The sequence below is a fragment of the Leuciscus leuciscus genome (assembly GCF_965113295.1).
Source record: "Leuciscus leuciscus genome assembly, chromosome: 1".
NCBI lineage: Eukaryota > Metazoa > Chordata > Actinopteri > Cypriniformes > Leuciscidae > Leuciscus > Leuciscus leuciscus.
The window spans coordinates 18,417,027-18,436,875 of NC_138725.1; the positions used below are offsets into that span (position 1 = coordinate 18,417,027).

Here is a 19,849-nt window from a genome sequence, read left to right on the forward strand (position 1 = left end):
GACACTCAACATTTTGTCACTTAGTCAAATGTCAGTTTTATATAATTGAGCGTCAGCGTCAGTTCTGGCAGGCCAGGTAGTCAAGATGCTGCTAATGCTATTTGCTAACAACACTGTCCCGTCAGCTGATCTGCTCCAGCTGAGCTGCATTAGCTGGTTAACTCCCCTCGCTGCTCAATGGCCAAAGCTCAAACAAGGCGCCCTATTTAAAACGCATTCAGTTGCTCATACATGCTTGCTGCTCGCTTCTGCTGCCCGCCACCTCCCCAGCTCCTCCTTATGCATAACGTGGCATTTGCTTTATGTCATGTTGCCTGCTCTGTTCACAGGGGGATATTTTAGCTCTCACAGTCCTAAAACTATGTGAGCGTTCCCTAATGCTGCTGCTGCTGTCCTCTGACTCTCTGCTATTTCATGGTGCTCATGAAAGGTCAGAGGACTCCCTGAACAGAGCCATACCGCCAAATTTAAATTCAGGAACATCAACTTGTTGCAATCTATTCAATAAAAATTCTTAATTATTTTATTGTCTGTGTGTTCTTGACTTAATGGACCTGACAGAATTATATTTCTGTAAGCTAAGCTAAGCTATACTGGTCGCCGATTTTTGGGGTCAACAGCTTATCAAAACTTGTTTCTAGGGTTTTGTAGCTTGTTTGCTGTACACCTTGTCACATAGCAGGTTTTAGACGTTGTTTTTTGTTATAAGTCAAAAGCTTCAGGCAATACAGAGTCAATGGAGACGGTTGGCCTAAATGCCTAAATGCGCTCTGTTTCTATTCCAATTATTTCTGTGAACAGTGTGTTTGAAAACTCTATCAATAGATAGCCTAGTAGGGAGTTAATAATTTTACTGGGAAAATGCACAAGAAAAATGGGCTCTTTGTAAAAAAAAATGTATGACTTCAATTTATATATTTGTTTATTTTGGTCCATAGGGTTAGAAAAAACACAAACAGAATAAAAGCTCAAAACAAACTGTAGGCCTATATATATAATCATATAATCTATGTGATCAAAACAACTCGCAGTGACCCAAAAGGAGTAGACAGAAGCTTTGCTTATTACACATACTGTACATTTCAGCCTCAATTCAGTGTTTTTTCCACACATTAATCATTAGCCGCGTTTCCACCGAAATTACCCGGAACAATTTGTCCCAGGAACTTTTTTCCCAGGAACTTTTTTTGCCCCAGACCGGTTGCTTTCTGCGTTTACACCGCGGTCTAAAGTACCGGGAAGGTAAACTGCGTGCAACTGCTCCTCCCAGTCTGCGACGGACAGTAATCAGTTTTGAGCGCCACATTTATAATAAGTATGGAGGAGATTCAAACTGTGCTGCAGTTATGTATTGGTTTACTAACGAGGTAATTAACAAAACAAAATAGACGAGCACTGATACTAAAGCGTGTTCAGAAATCTCGTATGCGTATAAAATTAGACAACGTATGTTATCAGTTATTGTGAGATGCCTGGGACGAACGCGCAAAAATTTCCTCTTTCGCAAATACGCTTAAAAAAAAGCCTGAACCCCGTCTATCAATCATAAATAGTGACAGTCTTGTAAAGAGTTGTTTGTTACTAACCTCAAAGCGCTATTTCAATCCTGTTATAGTAAATTTGTAACATGGTTTGGAGTGCCTTGCAATAGATGACAATGTGTAAACATAATGACTTAATAATAAAAGCTGTGGTAGAAAAGAGACGAGCACTGATAAAGCGTGTTCAGTAAGCTCGTAATGCTAACGTTAGATATAACATTTGTATGTTATCAGCTATTGCGGACATTGACCGTGAGATGGCTGGGACGAACGCGCAGAAAGTTTCCTCTTCCACAAATACCCTTAATAAAGCCTGAAACTCGTCGCCAGTCCACCAGTTTTTTTATTAAATTCCATATTTGCAGACAGACAACTCTTACTGCATGAAGCCACGACACGAACCGCAATAGATTTTTTAAAAAGGGAGGTTAAAAATAAATAAAATGCTGCGTGGAATCATCCAACCAAAATGCGGCGTGAACACAACCAATCAGCTTGTGCAGCGCAGAAGTCCCACCCCTGAAAGTTCCTGAACTTTGAAAAAGTACTACCTCATGAGCAGGGACTATCGGAGGGGGAAATATGTACCTTTTATTGGATGCTGAATAAGACAAAACAAGAGAAGATTAACTTCCATATATTGCAGATCCTTTATGTATTCCTTAACATGATTTGAATGACAACTCTTGTAATATTAATAAGGTTATTAATGCCATAATGTACAAATAACTGTGTTTATGTACTTATGGGACTGAATAATAAGTACATTTTAAAATGTTTTGTATTATTCAGCATCCAGTAAAAGGTACCAGACAAATACTTGTATTAATCCATTAAATAAGTTATTTTTGTTTTACCAGGTTCAGTCCAAACTGGGTTCAGGGATGATCAGTTCTGTGTGGGTTAAGATGTCAGTTCCTCTTCTTTCTTTCTTCTTTAACCACATGTGTTTCTCTAAAAACGTGTGGTTAAACTAACAGAGTTCTCACACTCAGCAGAAACATGTTTCCAAACCTCAACAGTGAGTTCACCGCTCTGAAAATACTACTGAAAGTATGTAGTCACACTAGTTCCACATTGCTAAATTTAAACTAAAGACCAAAGGTTATTAAAACAGTTCTGGAAGCGCTAGAACTCAAAGCCAGAACACAAAGAGGACAAAAGACAACAATCTGTTACAGTTTGTTTGTTAACATGTAAAAGACATTGAAAGCATTAACAATGAATGAACCCATTAGGATTGAGTTATATTAGAGTGATATTCCTCTGCTCATGTGGGTTTTGTATAATTATTTGACTGATTTGTTCTTGTTCACAGAGGCATAAAGTTGACTGCAGTTCTCCTGAGCTCCAGCTTTTGCTCCTCTGATGGAAGCATAAGTCACTTTATCATCACAGCGAACCTGAATGAACATCACAGTTGTTTCAACCCACGATTATTACAGCATGTTGTTTGAGCTCAATTCATGAAGAACTGCATATAAGAGGAAAATATACAAAAATCATGTTGAGAGAAGCTGGACAACATCGAGGAAGTGTTCGCTCACCTTGTTCTTTTTTCCTCGTTTTTTACTGTACGCAGCGACTTCAGTATAAGTCACATCATCTGTCTGCTCCTAAACATCAATGGAAATATGGAAAAATCAAGCTATTAAATACCATCCATCAATAATATTTTCCTCAGGTTCTGCAAATGTTCAGGTAATATATGTGTAAAACGCGTGTCCTGGCAATTTCACATAAATGTTTTGTGAAAATCTATTATACAGACATGACGTTATGATGACAGATCCTATTGTAACATGACAGGATGATTGACTTGACTTGACCCACACAACAGGAACAACACATGATGAAATCCACAACTAGAACAATGGGCAATTAGTCACAGGCACAACACACTCAGGGTAAGTTTACACGAAAACTATATGCTTAAAAATGTTTCCTTCAAGTTTTCCGCGTACAGAAGACACTGTTGTCAAAACGATCCCCATTCACACAGATCCACGAAAACAACAAAAAACGCTGTATTCTGCTGCCAGGCCACTAGATGGCGATGAAACACTATAGACTGAACACGTAATACGCATGTGCATGACCTCATCGTCTTCACAGATTAACGTTTTTGTTGTTTACACGGAGACCGGTTTCAAATACTTGCACTTTGAAACCCGTTTTCAAAACTTTGCGTTTTCAGGCCCCAAAACACCATTGTCGTGTAAACGAACGGGCAAAACGCATAAAAAGTTTTACGTTTTTAGTTGAAAACCATGTCATGTGAACAGCCCCTCAGACAAAGAACAGGTGAACACACACTCAGACTGAGAGGACTCATCAACGACTAAACAAGAGGGCGTAACTGGAAACTAGGAGGCGGGACAAGAGGAACACATGGCCAACACAAATAAAGACAGATTAAACTAAGACAAGACTGACAGAACTGTCTGCTGAGAACCCTGACATTTTATAATCTGAGTAATAAGAGTGTCATATTTCAGGGTCAGTCCTTATGAACATTAATAACTCAAGGATCAACCTGCAATACTTACCACAGAGTCACCAGTCCCTCTTCTGTTGCCTGAAACATAATGTCACGGGAAAGTTTATGATCAAACACACACACAGTCTCTAATGCAGATGACAATCAGTTTTTAAAAGAGTCTAGAAGAATCTAGCGCTGTAGAATAGAAACATTATTTTTGTTAACTCATTGATTTCTCTTCACTTTTAGAGAAAGAAATTTGTCTAAATTACATATTTATTTTATCAGATGTTTTTGTCTGTTGTTACAAAAATGAAAAACTCACCTGCTCTTTTTTTACGAATCACCCAGAGAATAAGAGCCAGAAGGAGAAGAGCGAATGAAGCGGCAACAACAATCACAATCACTGAGAGAGAGAGAGAGAGAGAGAGAGAGAGAGAGAGAGAGAGAGAGAGAGTATAGAGAGATACACCATTAGCAGGACTATCTTACTGTGTTTAACCAAAATGAAAATGGCATATTTAATAGCATGATTATCTTTATTTATCATGTAAATTGATGCTTGTGATGATGATTTTATAGAAATTGATATGTATTAAAAGCCATCTGTACACTAACAGACTGTACCTCATATGTTCACTAAATGAATGTGACATGATTGTTTAGGATTGTCTGGATGAGAATGATGTGTCTGACATTTAATGACAGTTACTTTTTACATTACGGTATTAGTTTTCATGTTTATGATTGTTGTTGATGTACAAGAGAATGGAATTAGAAAGTGATGTAGATTACAAATAAACATGGCTTGAGTCAAAATCTGTGATCGGCTGCTCGAACAACGAGTCGGTCAAATGAGGATGATGTTCATACACACCTGGATTCACAGAGTTTGCTGTGGTGTCTGGAGTAAGTGTTGTTGCTGTAGTTGATGTTACATCTGTTAAAACAAAATGGAAATAGAAATATATAATATTTTAATGCATGAATATAATATCAAGACATTTATTTTACAAACTGCTGTAGTCCAGAGCTGCAGTATCAGTCCTGAAGCTGCTCACACTAACATGGGATGAGTTATGTTCAAAATATCAGAGATCATAGTTTCCCCGCCTCCTCAGACTCGACACTTACGCCGGTCGCCAGTTTGAGGACACGCAACAGAACGAGCCTGCAATCTCTGACCCAGTTTGTTTGATGGCTGCGATACGCTGTGTTTTCCTGCTATCTGGCATCCCGGGGTGTGGGAATACTATTGGCTGAACTGGCAGTGGGCGGAGTCACACAGACCAAAACAAAATCCGACTGAATATAAATAATAAGTAAATAACTGGCTGTAGAAGTGTTTTTCAGAGAAGCGAGTGTGTGAACTCAGCATGTTTCCTAAATATCTGCAAACATATTATGGTATTTTTATGCTTTAGTAGAGTGAAGAAGTTACATACAGCACCTTTAATACTGACGTCCTCTGAGGTCATTTTCACTACAATATTCCCCCCACCCCCTTGTTGAGGCTGCAACCCGATTGGTCCCTATCCCTAAACTCCGCCCCCTCTGCCAACAAGTAGTCCAGAGAGTTGTTTATATATATATCCGCACACTAACAGACTGTACCTCATATGTACTAACGATATTAGTTTTCATGTTTATGGGTTGTTGGTGATGTACAAGAGAATTTAATTAGAAAGTGATGTAGATTACAAATTAAACATGGCTTGAGTCAAAATTTGTGATCAGCTGTTCGAACAACTTCAGAGAAGATTCATGATTGTAGAAAACTCCGTGAGTCGGTCAAATGAAGATGATGTTCATACACACCTGGATTCAGAGAGATTGCTGTGGTATCTGGAATTTTTGCTGTAGTTGATGTTACAACTATTAAAAACAAAATGGAAATAGAAATATGTCATTTTTTAATGCATGAACATAATATCAAGGCATTTATTTTACAAACTGCTGTATGTTTAATAAATCCTCACTATTGGCCCATTCATACACCCGCGCAATACAGTGCCAGGCGAGACGCAAGTGTGTTTAGCTAGTTTCAGCCCGACACAGTTTTCATTTTCACGTCCTGCGACACGTTGTTTTAAATAGCAAATGTATGTGAGCATCTGTGCACTCATGGGTGTTCAGGCGCTTTGTCGATGTGTTGCTATTTTGAGGAACTGAATTAGACTGAGCCATTGACCAACTGAAACCTGGTCTAAAGTCAATGGCGCAATATTTAGTTATTTGTTATTTAAAGAGCGTGTTAGGAATGTGTGCCTATAGGCGGGTCCACAACGCGCGTACACTCTGCTTATTACACACACACTCTGCTTATTACACGCACAGGAGCACACAAACGTGCCAAATACTAAAAATAAAACGATTACAATGTAAAAGATTATTATTGTGTACATAAAGATATGGTGAATCCTGCTTGTCCCGTAGATTGTCCCATTAACCACACACACACACACAACTTTAAACTCACACACGAGCAGATCCGTTTCCTCGCTAGAAGCGTTCAGTATTTCCGTTTGCAAATTCCGACATGTAAATAGCGAATCCGCCATTTCACGAGCGCAACTGGCTTTTAAAAGGAGATGAGACTCTGATTGGTTTATTTCACGTTACGCCCAAAACACACCCATTACTCATTAAGAGAATAGAGACAAAACATACCCATTACTCATTAAGAGAAAAAGGACAACACTTTTAGAACATGCACTGGGCGCACAGATCATTTTTCCTGTCGTTAAACTAGCAAAACGTTAAACTACTTTAAACTTCAAACTTTCTCAAGCCAACTTGAAGAAACTGTCTCAACGATCGTTTTAATAAAAAAAAAAAAAGTGGATTTAGACGCCTTAGTGAACTTGCGCTGTGCGCTTTGGACCTTTAAAATAGGGCCGGTCATATGTATCAAAACTCACTGACAAATCTGACTAAAGAGCTTTTTTTGATTATAATGTGTGTGATGATAAAGCAGTCTGTGAGAGCCAGTGCAAACCACTGAAGCGAGAGACTGATGATGTGTGTGTAGCGACAATGGGTATGAACCAATACGCAGACTAATCTTCTTCCAGAAGATTAATTCAAACTTTCCACTTCCTGCCGAACAAAGAGGAAGATTTGGTCAGGACTTCTCCATCCTCATCAATCTTGTCATGGGGTCCAGGCGCCAACCGGTCTGGCTATTTAAAAGAGCCCCCAGCACTAACACATAACTGGTCAAATGCTAGCTTTGTTGCCAAATTACTGATTGGTTAAGAGAAAGACAGAGACCAAGGTCTGACACAAGGGTCTTCACATCCCAGAGACATAACTCACCCAGGCTCCAGAGAGTCTGTAACCAAAGACTTTTATTGGTTAACTGAAGGCAGAACTGGTCAACTTCGATAGTTTGCAAGACGGATCGATACCAGCAGATGTTGTTTTCCCCCACAACATTCCTGACCCCTTCCCCCTTAAGACCTCTGAACGAACAAACAGAGTTCTTTTTCTCGTCAATCCAGAGAACTGATTCTTACCAATAACTATACATAAAATCATTCAAGAACAATTTTCAATGGACTCAGAATCAAACATCATGCAACTACATAACTCTATTTTGTGTCCGCAACTTATATGTGTGTTTAATATGCTTAGATACCATATAACTCATGTAATGTTATAACTGTTAGATGTTTGAATGAAAGTGTGTTGTGTTTCATATCAGTATGATCGTACGCTCTTGATTCAAAAGATGGCTTGATTGAAATCTGTGTAAAATGTTTCATATTCTTATAATACTGATCATGTCTAAACTGTGGCATCTGTTCTCTCTGTTAGTAAGGAAACCCCCCAGATAAGATAATTTACGATCAGAACTGAAAAGAACGCCACCTTCTAAATTTTGCCAGTGTCTAATTGGCCAGAACCCATCCTGGAGGTTGGAAAACTTTGAGTTTAAAATCTTAGACCCAAAACAAAGTTCGCTCTCTTAACTTTCTTAACTCTCTTAACTCTCTCTTCGATCGGCTCTCTAACTCTAGCTCTCTGGGTTCACCCCCAAGAAACGCTCTGCTACCACTCTCAAGAGAGATGGGCAGAAAAAGGATGAAGATCTCAATCAGACGAGTAACCATGTAAACGCAGAGACAAAGAACCCAAATTAAGATCAGAAGAACGGGTTCAACAGCTTTATTCAAGCCATCTTACTACTCTCGTCTAAGTTGTCTTTTCTTTTCTAAAGTTTTCCTTTATTTTCCGTTGTGAGTCTCGGTTTTAAGTTAAGTTTTGCTGCAAAGTTTCGGTCCACGATTCATGGCTGCAACGCACGCTTTCAACTTCAAAGACTTTTCAACCATCCGACATCAACGCCCCAGACATCAGGCACGAGGACACCAGCCAACGAAACGGACCGGGAGAACCCCTTTTCACGCAACAAAAGGGAATCCCCAAAAGCAAAGACCAGCAAGTAGGCTACCTCCAGACTAAGAGCTGAACTGGTGTATTAATATACATTTAATAACCTGTCTAAGAAACGATAGAAGGGTTAAATTAATGATTTGATGGTTCGTTCCAGGTCAGGTCTTAAAGTGCATAAACTTGGGATTTCATCATCTCACTCTTAAACTCACTCTTAAAACGTAATCTTTCCTTACTCTTTTTCCTTCTGCAACTCGTATGAATGTGTGTGTGTGTGTTTGTGTGTGTGTGTGTGTGTGTGTGTGTGTGTGTGTGTGTGTGTGTGTGTGTTAGATATTAGTTCTATGTGTTAGTATATAATCAATAAAGTATTGTTCGTATTTTAACAAAGAGATTACTTGTGGTAATCTGTTTATACATCTTATTGTCTTGAACTTCGATCTAAGCTACCGATGCTTTTACCCGTGATTATTTCTTAATTTATTGTTAGCTGGGGATTAATTCTTTCTTGGCCAGGAAGATATTATATTTCCTAGAGTTAATACTTGTTTATGCTTTCTGTTCATTGGATGAACTGATAAAATGATCATACTATTGATTCTGCTACGGTAAATTCTGAAGATAATTAAAAATAAGTGAATTATTAATTATTGATCATAATTCGTTATGAATAATAATTAATTAGATTTATACGTGGGCGTATAAACGCTGCATGTGACAGTGATCATGTGATCATGAACCTTGTGTAGAAGCTGCTGCTGTAGTTCGGCTTGATGTCTTCTCAGAGTTTGAGCTTCTGACTGGAGTCAGTGTTGTTGAAGCGACTGGAGCTGCAGAAGATGAATGTTCAGACGCATCAGGACATTAACATCATATTTTCATATTGATCATGACATGCAGTTTGTGTTCAATCATCACAGCTTACAGTGGCAGTAGTTGAGAAGAGAGATGTTACTGTATCATTTATTCCTGGTTTATATGAGAGTGAAACACAGTGAGCTGCTTCCCATAAACCTTCAGCTTTCCTGAATCAATGACATTATTAAGCCTTAGAATTCCTCAAACTGCATAATAATCCTTATAATTCCCAATATTGACTTCCCTCACGGGTCATACATGAAATATTGCATAAGTCAGAAGAGTCTAGTTTAGCCTAGTATGACCCATAGGAGGTCAATATTGGGAATTATTAGGATTGTTATGCACTTTATGACTTTGACCACTAATATTTTACAATTGCCAAACGTATGAAGCCATCAGAAAGAGTAGAGCCAGTGAAAGTTTTCACAAATCTGTCTGAAAAGAGTGTTTTCTCACCTGAATACTTGACAGTGTATCTGACTGAGGTCTCGAGTTGATTTCTGCGAGTAAGCCGACATCTCCACTCTCTGTTGTTATCTTCATTCAGGAGTGTTGTAGTCAGAGTGATGATGATACAGCGATATTGATCTGATGATGATGATGATATCTGATATCTGGAGTCTGTCTTCAGATCAACACCAGCCTGATTCACCCACAACAACTCAAATCCCACAGAACGAACCCATTCATCACAGGAGAATCCAGTATCTGAATACAACTGACAGGAGAGAGTCACAGAGCGGCCTGGACTGATCTCAGTCTGTGAGGATGAAGATGATGATGATGATGAAGAAGAAGAAGAAGATGATGATGATGATGATGATGAAGACACTGAAACTGAACACAAGACACAAATCACAGACTCTTTAATCATCATCTGAGTTTAAAGGGAGAATTTTAAATTGAACACAATTGACCAGATAATCTAAAACTTACCATGAAGAACATGCAGATAAACACGTGCACCAGGTCCTTGTTTCTGTCCGTTCACATATTGTCGGCAGGTGTAAAATCCACAATCTTCTTCTGTGACGTTCTTGATGTTCAGAGAGCAGTCAGACTCCAGACTCAGTCTCTCATGTTTCTCTGTGTCGTTCTTCTTTATCCCTAATTCAATCAGTGCAACTGTCCCTGAATGTCTGAATCTGCTGTAGGTCCATGTAGTTTTAGATTTGCAGTCAGGAAGAGCATTATTACAGGACAGACGCACATTTTCACCAGAACTGATGAAATCATGAGTCACTTCTGCTCCACTGATACCTGAAACTCAGTATATCTCAGTCATCATTATGATATTAATAAATTAAAACAATAAACCATACCAGCATAAAAACCAGAAGATTCAAATCATACAGTCTTTTATAATAATAGGAATAAGAAATAATGTAATATCATCATATCTTGAACTCTTGATGTCAGCTTTGTCATAAACATTACTGGACGGCACAGGATTAGTTGATCCTCCTCTTCAACTGTAGAAAATACACTAATAACTGCCCTTAAAAGCTCTTTATCTGTTCTGTGTTTCTCTCTTTCCTTCAAACTCACCCTACTGTGACTTATGCACAGCTAAATACAAAATAACAATTCAAAACCAACAAAGAATATTTGTGGAACAGTTCCCAAAGGAAGGAGCAAAACTCAGGGAAGGTTTGCTGGGATCAGTAGTTCACTCTCCATCCAGACACAGTCGTGATGATACTGTACTTCTGTTCTCTGACCACACAACATCACTTCACTGAGCTGAACACTCGTTGTGTGTTTGATAGGAAGTTTATGATCAATCATGAGCTGAGTTTGGGAAGTAGTTAACAGTGAATTTGATCATGATTAGGGCCCTCTCAAGTAAAGTCATGACAAAATAATGCATTAACAAATCATTTAATACAATATGAGTAAACATGCACTAGGAGAATATTTGTATTCCTTTACACCACCAGTACAACAAAACAAAAGATAAAGGTTATTTGTAGTTCTTTTACTCACAGCGCATTCACTGTGTGCTCATACTATGATCTCAATATCAATATTATTAAAAGCGCTATATAAATGAAGGTGACTTGACTTGACAATAAGCTCATCCCAGATAGAAATGTTGTTGTTCTATGAATGTTTTGAGAGCATTATGTTACATGTTTACACTCAGTGTTACCTGTTCTCGTAATGTTTTCTGTAGATAATTGTATTTTTGTTACCAGAATGTTCTCCTAAAAGGAAGGATAACACTCTCTAAACATTCTTATACAGTTTTAGCGGGAAGTTTCCCAGCAGGGACAGGACTGAACCATCTTTTCCTCATATGTCTCTAGATTCCTGTTTACACTCAGTGCATTTGGGGTCAATATGACCCAAAAACAAATTTACAAAAAAATTATAGAGTGATTGTATTTTTTTAAAACATTTTTAAAATTTTTAATAATACACATAATATATATATATATTTTTTTTTGGTTTACTTCTCATCTATACATTGATGCTATGTTTTGGGAGATTTGAAGTACTTTTGTACCTATTTACTGCAAAATACCTCAGCTACACCATTAGCATGCATATGAAATATTACCTTTTTATAAAAAAGAATAATAATAATAATAAAAAAAAGAATAATAAAAAAACACATTAATGATGATCGAAATGAAATCTGAGTTGTTTCTGGATATTGATCTAGGTGTGAGATGCATAATTCTTCATCTGCTGGTTAGAATTTTTTTTTTTTTTTTTTTTTTGTAGATAATATAGGGGAGCGTGGGGCACAACCTAACGCGGGGCTAGTTGTAACACGCTTGTTTTAAATACTTCCGCACATGCTTGGATGACGAAACTTTGTGTATTTACTAGTTGCCATATCAACACTATATAGAAAAAAAAATTCCGCCAAAATTATTATTTTTTTGGAAGATATCCATAGACATTTATTAAACCATAGCAAAAGTAAATTTCTTACTTAAGTTCATTTTTCATCTCAATTTTTTTGTGTTTATTTAAAATAAGACAAATCTGATATTATATGAATCTCCAAGATGTTATTTAACAGTTGAGATATGCTTCGCTAACTAGCAGAAGACACTAGCAGGGTTTAAATCCCAGTTGTGCAGGCGGGGGTATGTTGTAACACTGCGTTACAATGAGCCCCTATTAGAAATATGCTATTATATTCTATACTTTTATTAATTTTATTGGGAAAACGTGAGAAAAAGGTGAATAAAGACTGAGAGTCAATGTTCAGAAATGACTAATTATTTATTTGTTTTGAACTATGTTGTATAGCTGTGTTTTCATGTGTTCGTAGTCAAAACTCAAAAATTTGTTTATATTTAATTATTAAAAATTGCTATTATTTTATATGAAAAAGTTTTTTAATTGTATTTTATTTAGAAAATATTTTAGTTTGTTTTGTATATATTTTTTATTAGATCAGATAACATTTTAAGCTGTCATATGTTATGTTACAATGTGCCCCACACATGTTACAATGTACCCCACCTATGGGGCATGTTGTCACATTTCACTTCCATTCTTTCGGGGTATGTCAAGGAAAAAGTATATACTGTATTAATAAAACAAAACCACATAATTGTACTAGACATGTGGGAAATTAATGTGGGAAAAATAAATACTCTGAACCATAAGTAGATTTACACAAACTGAGAAAGTCAAAAAGCGTTAGGTTGTGCCCCGCTCTCCCCTAGTTTTGCCAAAAAGTGTAATTACCATACACTTCCAGCAGAAGCGCCATAGAGATCCATTCATTTTTTTTTTTTTTTTTTTGATGTGACTGACTGCTCTTATAACAGCTTTTGTTATGAATATATATATATATATATATATATATATATATATATATATATATATATATATATATATATGTATATATATATATATATATATTGAAACATTTTAAAATACATTAAATCAGTATTTTTTTGTTGTTATTTGAGGTCTTTTGAAGTGTCTTGTTTTTGCAATAATGCCGCATAAATTTGCAGTAATGACACTAATAGAAAAGACTTGAATGCAGTTACATATTTATTTCAATAATCCAAATGTAAAAAATTATTAACCTTAGAATAAGAAACACATTTTTGTACATAATAGTAAATAAAAACAGCAGTAAGCGGATAGGAACACGAGTAAAGAGTAAACACACCTGTGTGTGTGTGTGTGTGTGTGTGTGTGTGTGTGTGTGTGTGTGTGTGTGTGTGTGTGTGTGTGTGTGTGTAAGTGTTCGTCATTTGTGCTCTAGTACGTATGGATAATTTCAGATTTATTCTGGATTTATTGTGTTTTTTTTTTTTTTTTGATAAAGAAAAGTCGACTGGGTCATATTGACCCCAAAGGACAAATTAGGGTTCGGTCCTGGAGGGCCACTGTTATACTGTTATAGTTGTTGTGTTTTCTTTTCTTTTTTGTTGTGGTTATTTTTTCAAACACAGCTAATCAATGTCTCCAGGATTACTAGAAAGCTACAGGCAGGAGAGTTTATCAGGGTTGGAGATAAACTCTACAGGACAGTGGCCCTCCAGGACAGAGTTTGCCCATCCCTGGTTTCTTTATGAAGCACGTCACCGTTATTGAGATTCACGCGCTGATTCTTGAGGTTTGAGTGTATCTAAGTGAAACAGTAGTTCAAAATGTTTAGTGTGTTTCTATATGTTTTACTCTAATCAATTATATGTAATTAATAACAGACATGACAGTCTAGAAGAGGTCAGCTGATCAGGGTGTGTTTCCCGAAACCCTCGTTCTAACGGACATTCACAAAGTTGTGTAGTTGGAATGACAGCTCTCGACCTGTGGTTAGAAGCAGAGTTTCTAGTTTGCATGACATGTGGACTAAATAAATCCTTATCTTGAGCAAAATAAGCAAGCTGACATTCAGTACAACCTGTGTCTTTTATTTAGAATACATACAAATGTAATTTACGTCTTTTAGTTTGTCAAGAGATTTAAAGCACCGTTATTGAAGAGTGCGCATGTGTGAACGTGCTCTACTATGTAAGAACGAGCATATGATTGAATCTGGAAATAAAGCAAAATAACTGAGAAAAATGAGAAATAGTCCTCAGATGCAATGTCTGTAATTTACCGTTAATTTGATCTCAAACAGATTCATTAACAGAAGTTATTACTCCACCACCTGCGTGACGTCATAAACCAACGTGGTTGAACGACCACTTTGCGACAATAAGTTTCGGGAAACAGTCGTGACGAGCTAGTTGATTTCCTCAACGATGCATCGTACTATGATAGTCAAGCAGCGAGTTACGTCGTTGTTCGGGAAACGCACCCCAGAGCACTACATGATGATTATATCGTTATCGTCATCATCAAGTAGCTGACATCATCTGATCACATTAGTAGTGGGACGTTCGGATCATTTTACTGACTCGGATCTTTGAATCTCGTTCTTCAAAATGAAAAAATCTTTTATCAAGTTCCGTTCATTTCAGCAGAATGTATTTAAAGTTTTTAATCAATCATTACATGAATCAAATATTAAGTAAATTATATTAAACATTAAGTAAAAGTGAAAGCGAATGAGACAGATCTCTCTCTTTACTGACTCATAAGAGCCAAAGCATCTCAAGAGAAGAAGAGAAGAAAAGTGTCCAGTTTCCATGAAAGTATTGCATGGAAGAGTAGAAGAAACTAGATGTTCTAATTAAAAATTATAAAGAACGTTTAAAAATTTATATCAGATTCATGTCTCTCTTAAAGGGGTCATATAATGCCATTTTTGAACAAGCTAATATGATTCTTTAGGGTCTAAATTAAAAGTTTGTAATATACTTTAATTAAAAATTATCATTGGTATTGTAAGAAAACACTAGCCTGACTACGTCAGACTTCGTACTTTCGCTCAATTTCAGTTCGCTTCTGTACTCAGTCTGAGATAGCGACCTGTCTATCAGTTTTCCTCCGGCCTGAAAACAGCCGGCCAATCAACGAATTGGTTTCAGTCGTACTTTCACTCAGTTTCAGTCAATCTCATGTTAATCTTGAGTACCTATAGAGTAGTATTGCATCATATCTCCAAAAAGTCTTTAGTTTTATTATATTTATAAAAGAAAGATAGACTGTACCGAGTCTTTCCGGAAAAAATCGAGCGGCTGGAGGCGTGCCGTGTGGGCGGAGCTAAAGAATCACAAGCACGAATCACACACACACCATACATCGCATGCTCCATAGATACATTAACTATACGTGGTCATGCTGTTTACTTGCTGTGCCTAGCGCCGATAGCTAACAACACACAGACATTTGAAGCAGTTTAACTCACCGCCTGCGGTTCCAACGCACGACCGTGAACCTTTATCGTTGGGACTGCTCCATCCTTAAGCATTAGACGATCTGCAAATCCGGCAAATACTTCCCTAAAGGCGAGCACAGCGCTTTGATGGGCGTACTGCTTTCGCTCTCTCGCTCTGGTCTACGGGTGCGCGCGCGCCCTTCCAGGAGAAGTGCCCTTAGGACCCGTATAAGGACATTCCGCCCCATCTGACGTCACACACGCCCATACTCGAAAAAAACTTTCCGAAACTTGTGACAAACCAGAAGGAGTATTTTTGGCACAGAAATACTCCATCAAACGTACAACTTAATTTTTGAAACTTTGTCCATGTTTAGCATGGGAATCCAACTCTTTAACAGTGTAAAAAATCAGTATGCATGAAATAGCATTTCACCCCCCCTTTAATATTACGGTTAATAAAACGTTACACTCACTTCTTCTCCTGGAGGTGCAGCAGGAACACGAATAGTTGGTACCGATCATTTTTTCAGGAGCAGCTTCTTAGCAAAACCAGCTTTATACTGACCCTCCTTTGTAAAGCAGTCTGGTGTGTGAAATGATTCGCGCAAACATGAAAGCATTGACGTTGATCGTGGGGAATATTCCCTTCGAAAACAAACTCAGCCAAATTAACAAATCTTTTTTCAAGTCATTTCGTTCATTTCAGCAGAATGTATTTAACATGTTACATGTCAATAGCCAAATTTCCCAAACACATCAAATGTTGATCACATTTAGAATAAGAAAAAAGTTGCAATGCAAGGATACAAAATGTATTAGTTCATCTCTAGGGTTCGAGTCATTCGTTTTTATGTCACGCAACTATATGTTGTTATTAGGATAATATATATCAAATATATATATATCAAAGTGATTTTCCCCATTATAGATAAAGTTTAAATAACCAACTCTTTGGTACATTCATATGGAGAAGAACCATCATGATAGAAACTCAAAAAATGTTGAATTGAAAGAAATAAGAAAGCTATAAGAAATGGAGATTGAGACCAAAAACGCTGTCACATCACGTCAGGTGTCAAAAGAACGAAAGACTCCGAAGAATCAGACCCGAAGACTCAAGAGATGAACTAATCATTTCTCTTTCCGGTACAGAACCCATAGGATTTTGCGCATGTGTGATCAACACAAAATGAATGAATCGCTCTCTGAGACAACCCAGTAGTCCTGAGTCATATTAAAGATTTGTTCAAAATAAACGAATCGTTCATGACCGACCCAACACTAGAACACATTTACTTTTACTGTTCTTGCCATAACACACAGTTCCAGCAGCCAGAGAAAAACTAACATTAAAACATCAAGAGTCAAACTGACCAACTAAAACAAACACTGATTAAACCAAACTATTATTAATAAATCATCAACATCTAAACCTCTGTTAATCTCAATAAGCACGTTTGTACACATATGACAGAAGTAAATCTGTTTAGTAATAAGTGAAGCTGGTAATGCTGTTTGTGGAGTTGTTTAATGAAGTTTCCAATATTTGACATTAGAGCGATGTTGGAGTCCATGTCCAAGAACATTTCTATCTGGGATGAGCTCATATTGTGATCATATTATAACACAACAAGTATTCAGCTCATTTAAGTTGTTTTGTGACTTTTCCAGAATTCAGAGAACGGAGGTGCAGTCAGGGTACTTCTTATTCCTTCTTAAAGAGGCAGTTTGTTAATGAATGCATTAACTATCAAACATGTACTAACATGTAGTTAAGGCTGCCGTTATTCATGCGTGAATCCATAATGACTCCAGTCGTAGTTCAGGATAACTCTTCAGTGGTTCATGATTAGTTCATGCTTTCAATTATCATTAGTTCATGTTGAATTAAGTATTAATCCAGGTATTAGTACATGATTATTCATATACCCTTATTGTAAAGTGTTAACCTTTTTTTCCTCACTTAATGCAAACAACACACTCTCCAGAATAAACTATTAGTCTTTATCAGAGAGCTGTTCAAATCACTGACACACTCTTGTAGAACTGAAATAATCTTGACTGTTTTTCTACCCCCTCTTTCCACCACAAGGACCATTTTGAGTTCCCAAAGACACAGATAGTGATCAAGGCCTGTAGGCCAAAATGTGTGTATTTTGGGGGTCGATGAATTGTCACACCTTTAGTACGGTGGGGGAAGTTCAAATTATCTGATTGGTCAGTTTAAACGTCTCACAGTTGGGTTAAAGTTACATGGTCAGGAAAGGATAAAAGAAGATTGAAACTGTTGCTCTGTCTTTTTTTATGCTCTGGCTCTCTTTCTTTACTTCCTCTTTTCTCTCTCTCTCTCTCTCTCTCTCTCTCTCTTTCTCAGGAAACATTTACATGCTGGCTAAGATTAATAGTATAAATTATCATCATCTCATACATCTATTTTGTAACTATTTTAAGTATAACTATAACCATATTTTGTCATTAAACCTCAATTACAAATAAAGTGCTAAATAGTTTTGATTTGGTATTGACTTTGAAGTGCTACATATTGCAATACAATATCGTCACTCTCTATAGCAACGCTCTCCCACATATTAATCTATTGTAACTGCGCTTATTTCCGTCGTTGGTATAAGTAGCAGTGGGTGGAATAGACAAGAAATGTACAGTTTTCTACCATCTTGCTGACAACTTTTCTTTAGTCATTCGGCAGTCTTGCAGCTTGAACCTCTGCAGGAAATCCACCCTTACACTCTTAATATGAAGATAATTCTTCATCATCAGATGTTTGAGTGACACTATGTCCAGTATCCGGAATAATACAGTATGATCTGTGTGTATCAATACACAACTCTGAGATCACAACGTGAATGTGTGCAAGAATAAACTGAGCATGTTCAAATAAACTCTTTCCAGACTAATTCCACTAAATGTCTTTAGAGAAAATAGAGATTTCTTTACCTGTGAGAAGTGAAGAGAGAATGATCAGTCCCAGCAGACACAGATCACACTTATCAGCCATTTTGTGTTTCTGTCAGTCTTCCTCTTCACTATTTATAGTTACAGCTCTTCCTTTAAACATCATCAGCTCCTCCTCTGGTTGGTTACTTCCTCTGATCTCTTCAACTGAGTGTTTAGTCCTGACTCTATGACACAGCTGAAGAAGCGATCAGAAAGATCTCTGGTGTAAAACTGTGTTGACTTTACAGCGGCGTCCAGAAACCAACCAAGTCCATAAAGAAGTATTATGTTTGACACTAAACAAAGTGCTTTAAAATGAACAGTTCCACACAAATCAATACAAACATATATTTATGCTCTCATTAGCTATGTGTCCATCACCCTGTTTTTAAGCATATTTTGAAGAATTCTGATATTCATCAGAAACGAGTGATGGAAACGCAACATTTCTAAACTTTACCTTTGGATGGAAACCCAGCTATTGTAGCTACTGATTATTTGTCAGAGAAAACAATTTCAACATAATGAAAAATAGTTATTTTTAAGTGACCCAATACAGTGTCCTCAAAGTAATTTTTATGTGTCAATTTTTTTTATGTACACTTTTTTTTCCCATCACATCACTAACACATTGTGTTGCTAAATGTGTGTGTGCACCATGAAACTTTTATTAGGCTACTAAGTTTGTGCTTGTGAAACCACAAATTCACAACCACCAGAAGTGTTGCACTGACAGATGCGTCAAGATCACACTTAATCTATATATACACAGCAAAAACTCCAGTGTTAAATTAACTCTCCTGGGAACTTATCTTAGACCACACTCAAAAGTGTTAAAATAAGGGTACATAAAAAGTCAAGGGTCAAAAGCCCAACTAAAGCAAATAGGGGTGGAAATCTCTAGGCACCTCACGATTCGATTCGATTATGATTCAGAGGGTAACGATTATCAATGCATCTTTTGTGTGTGTGTGTGACTACTTGGTACTTTTAAAGCAAAGTATTTATGATGACCCATAAAGAATTTACTTCCTATATTAATTTTATTAATAAAACAAATGGAAGTGATTTGGCAAGTCAACTGTTAGGTTACATTTGCCAGCATATGTCCCAACATTGCAAAGAACCAACAGGAAAATAAATGTGTGCCTGTACTAGCAGCAAACTTGTATACAAACTTCAGCATATTCTGAATCTATAGCATTTAATAATAGACTTCTAACCAACATCCTCTTGTTATTTACAATTAGCTATATAATCCTTCAGACAAAAAATAAAAACATTTTGCTGTAGCAAAATCACAAACAGTTCTCGTGATCACAACTAATATCGGCTGAGGGGCCACGTATAAAGGGCATG

The 19,849-nt window shown here is 37.0% G+C and overlaps 1 protein-coding gene across 1 annotated transcript; it reads right to left on the reverse strand.

The window, feature by feature from the left end:
- Positions 1–2,830: 2,830 nt before the first annotated feature.
- LOC309509021 (uncharacterized protein) lies at positions 2,831–18,551 on the reverse strand (the record flags this gene model as incomplete). Its single annotated transcript, XM_082183523.1, has 10 exons — positions 2,831–2,944; positions 3,089–3,157; positions 4,091–4,119; positions 4,349–4,429; positions 4,901–4,945; positions 5,842–5,898; positions 9,162–9,251; positions 9,739–10,119; positions 10,219–10,542; positions 18,491–18,551. 10 exons carry the CDS (start codon positions 18,549–18,551, stop codon positions 2,831–2,833), a joined length of 1,251 nt encoding a protein of 416 aa, XP_082039649.1.
- Positions 18,552–19,849: the final 1,298 nt, after the last annotated feature.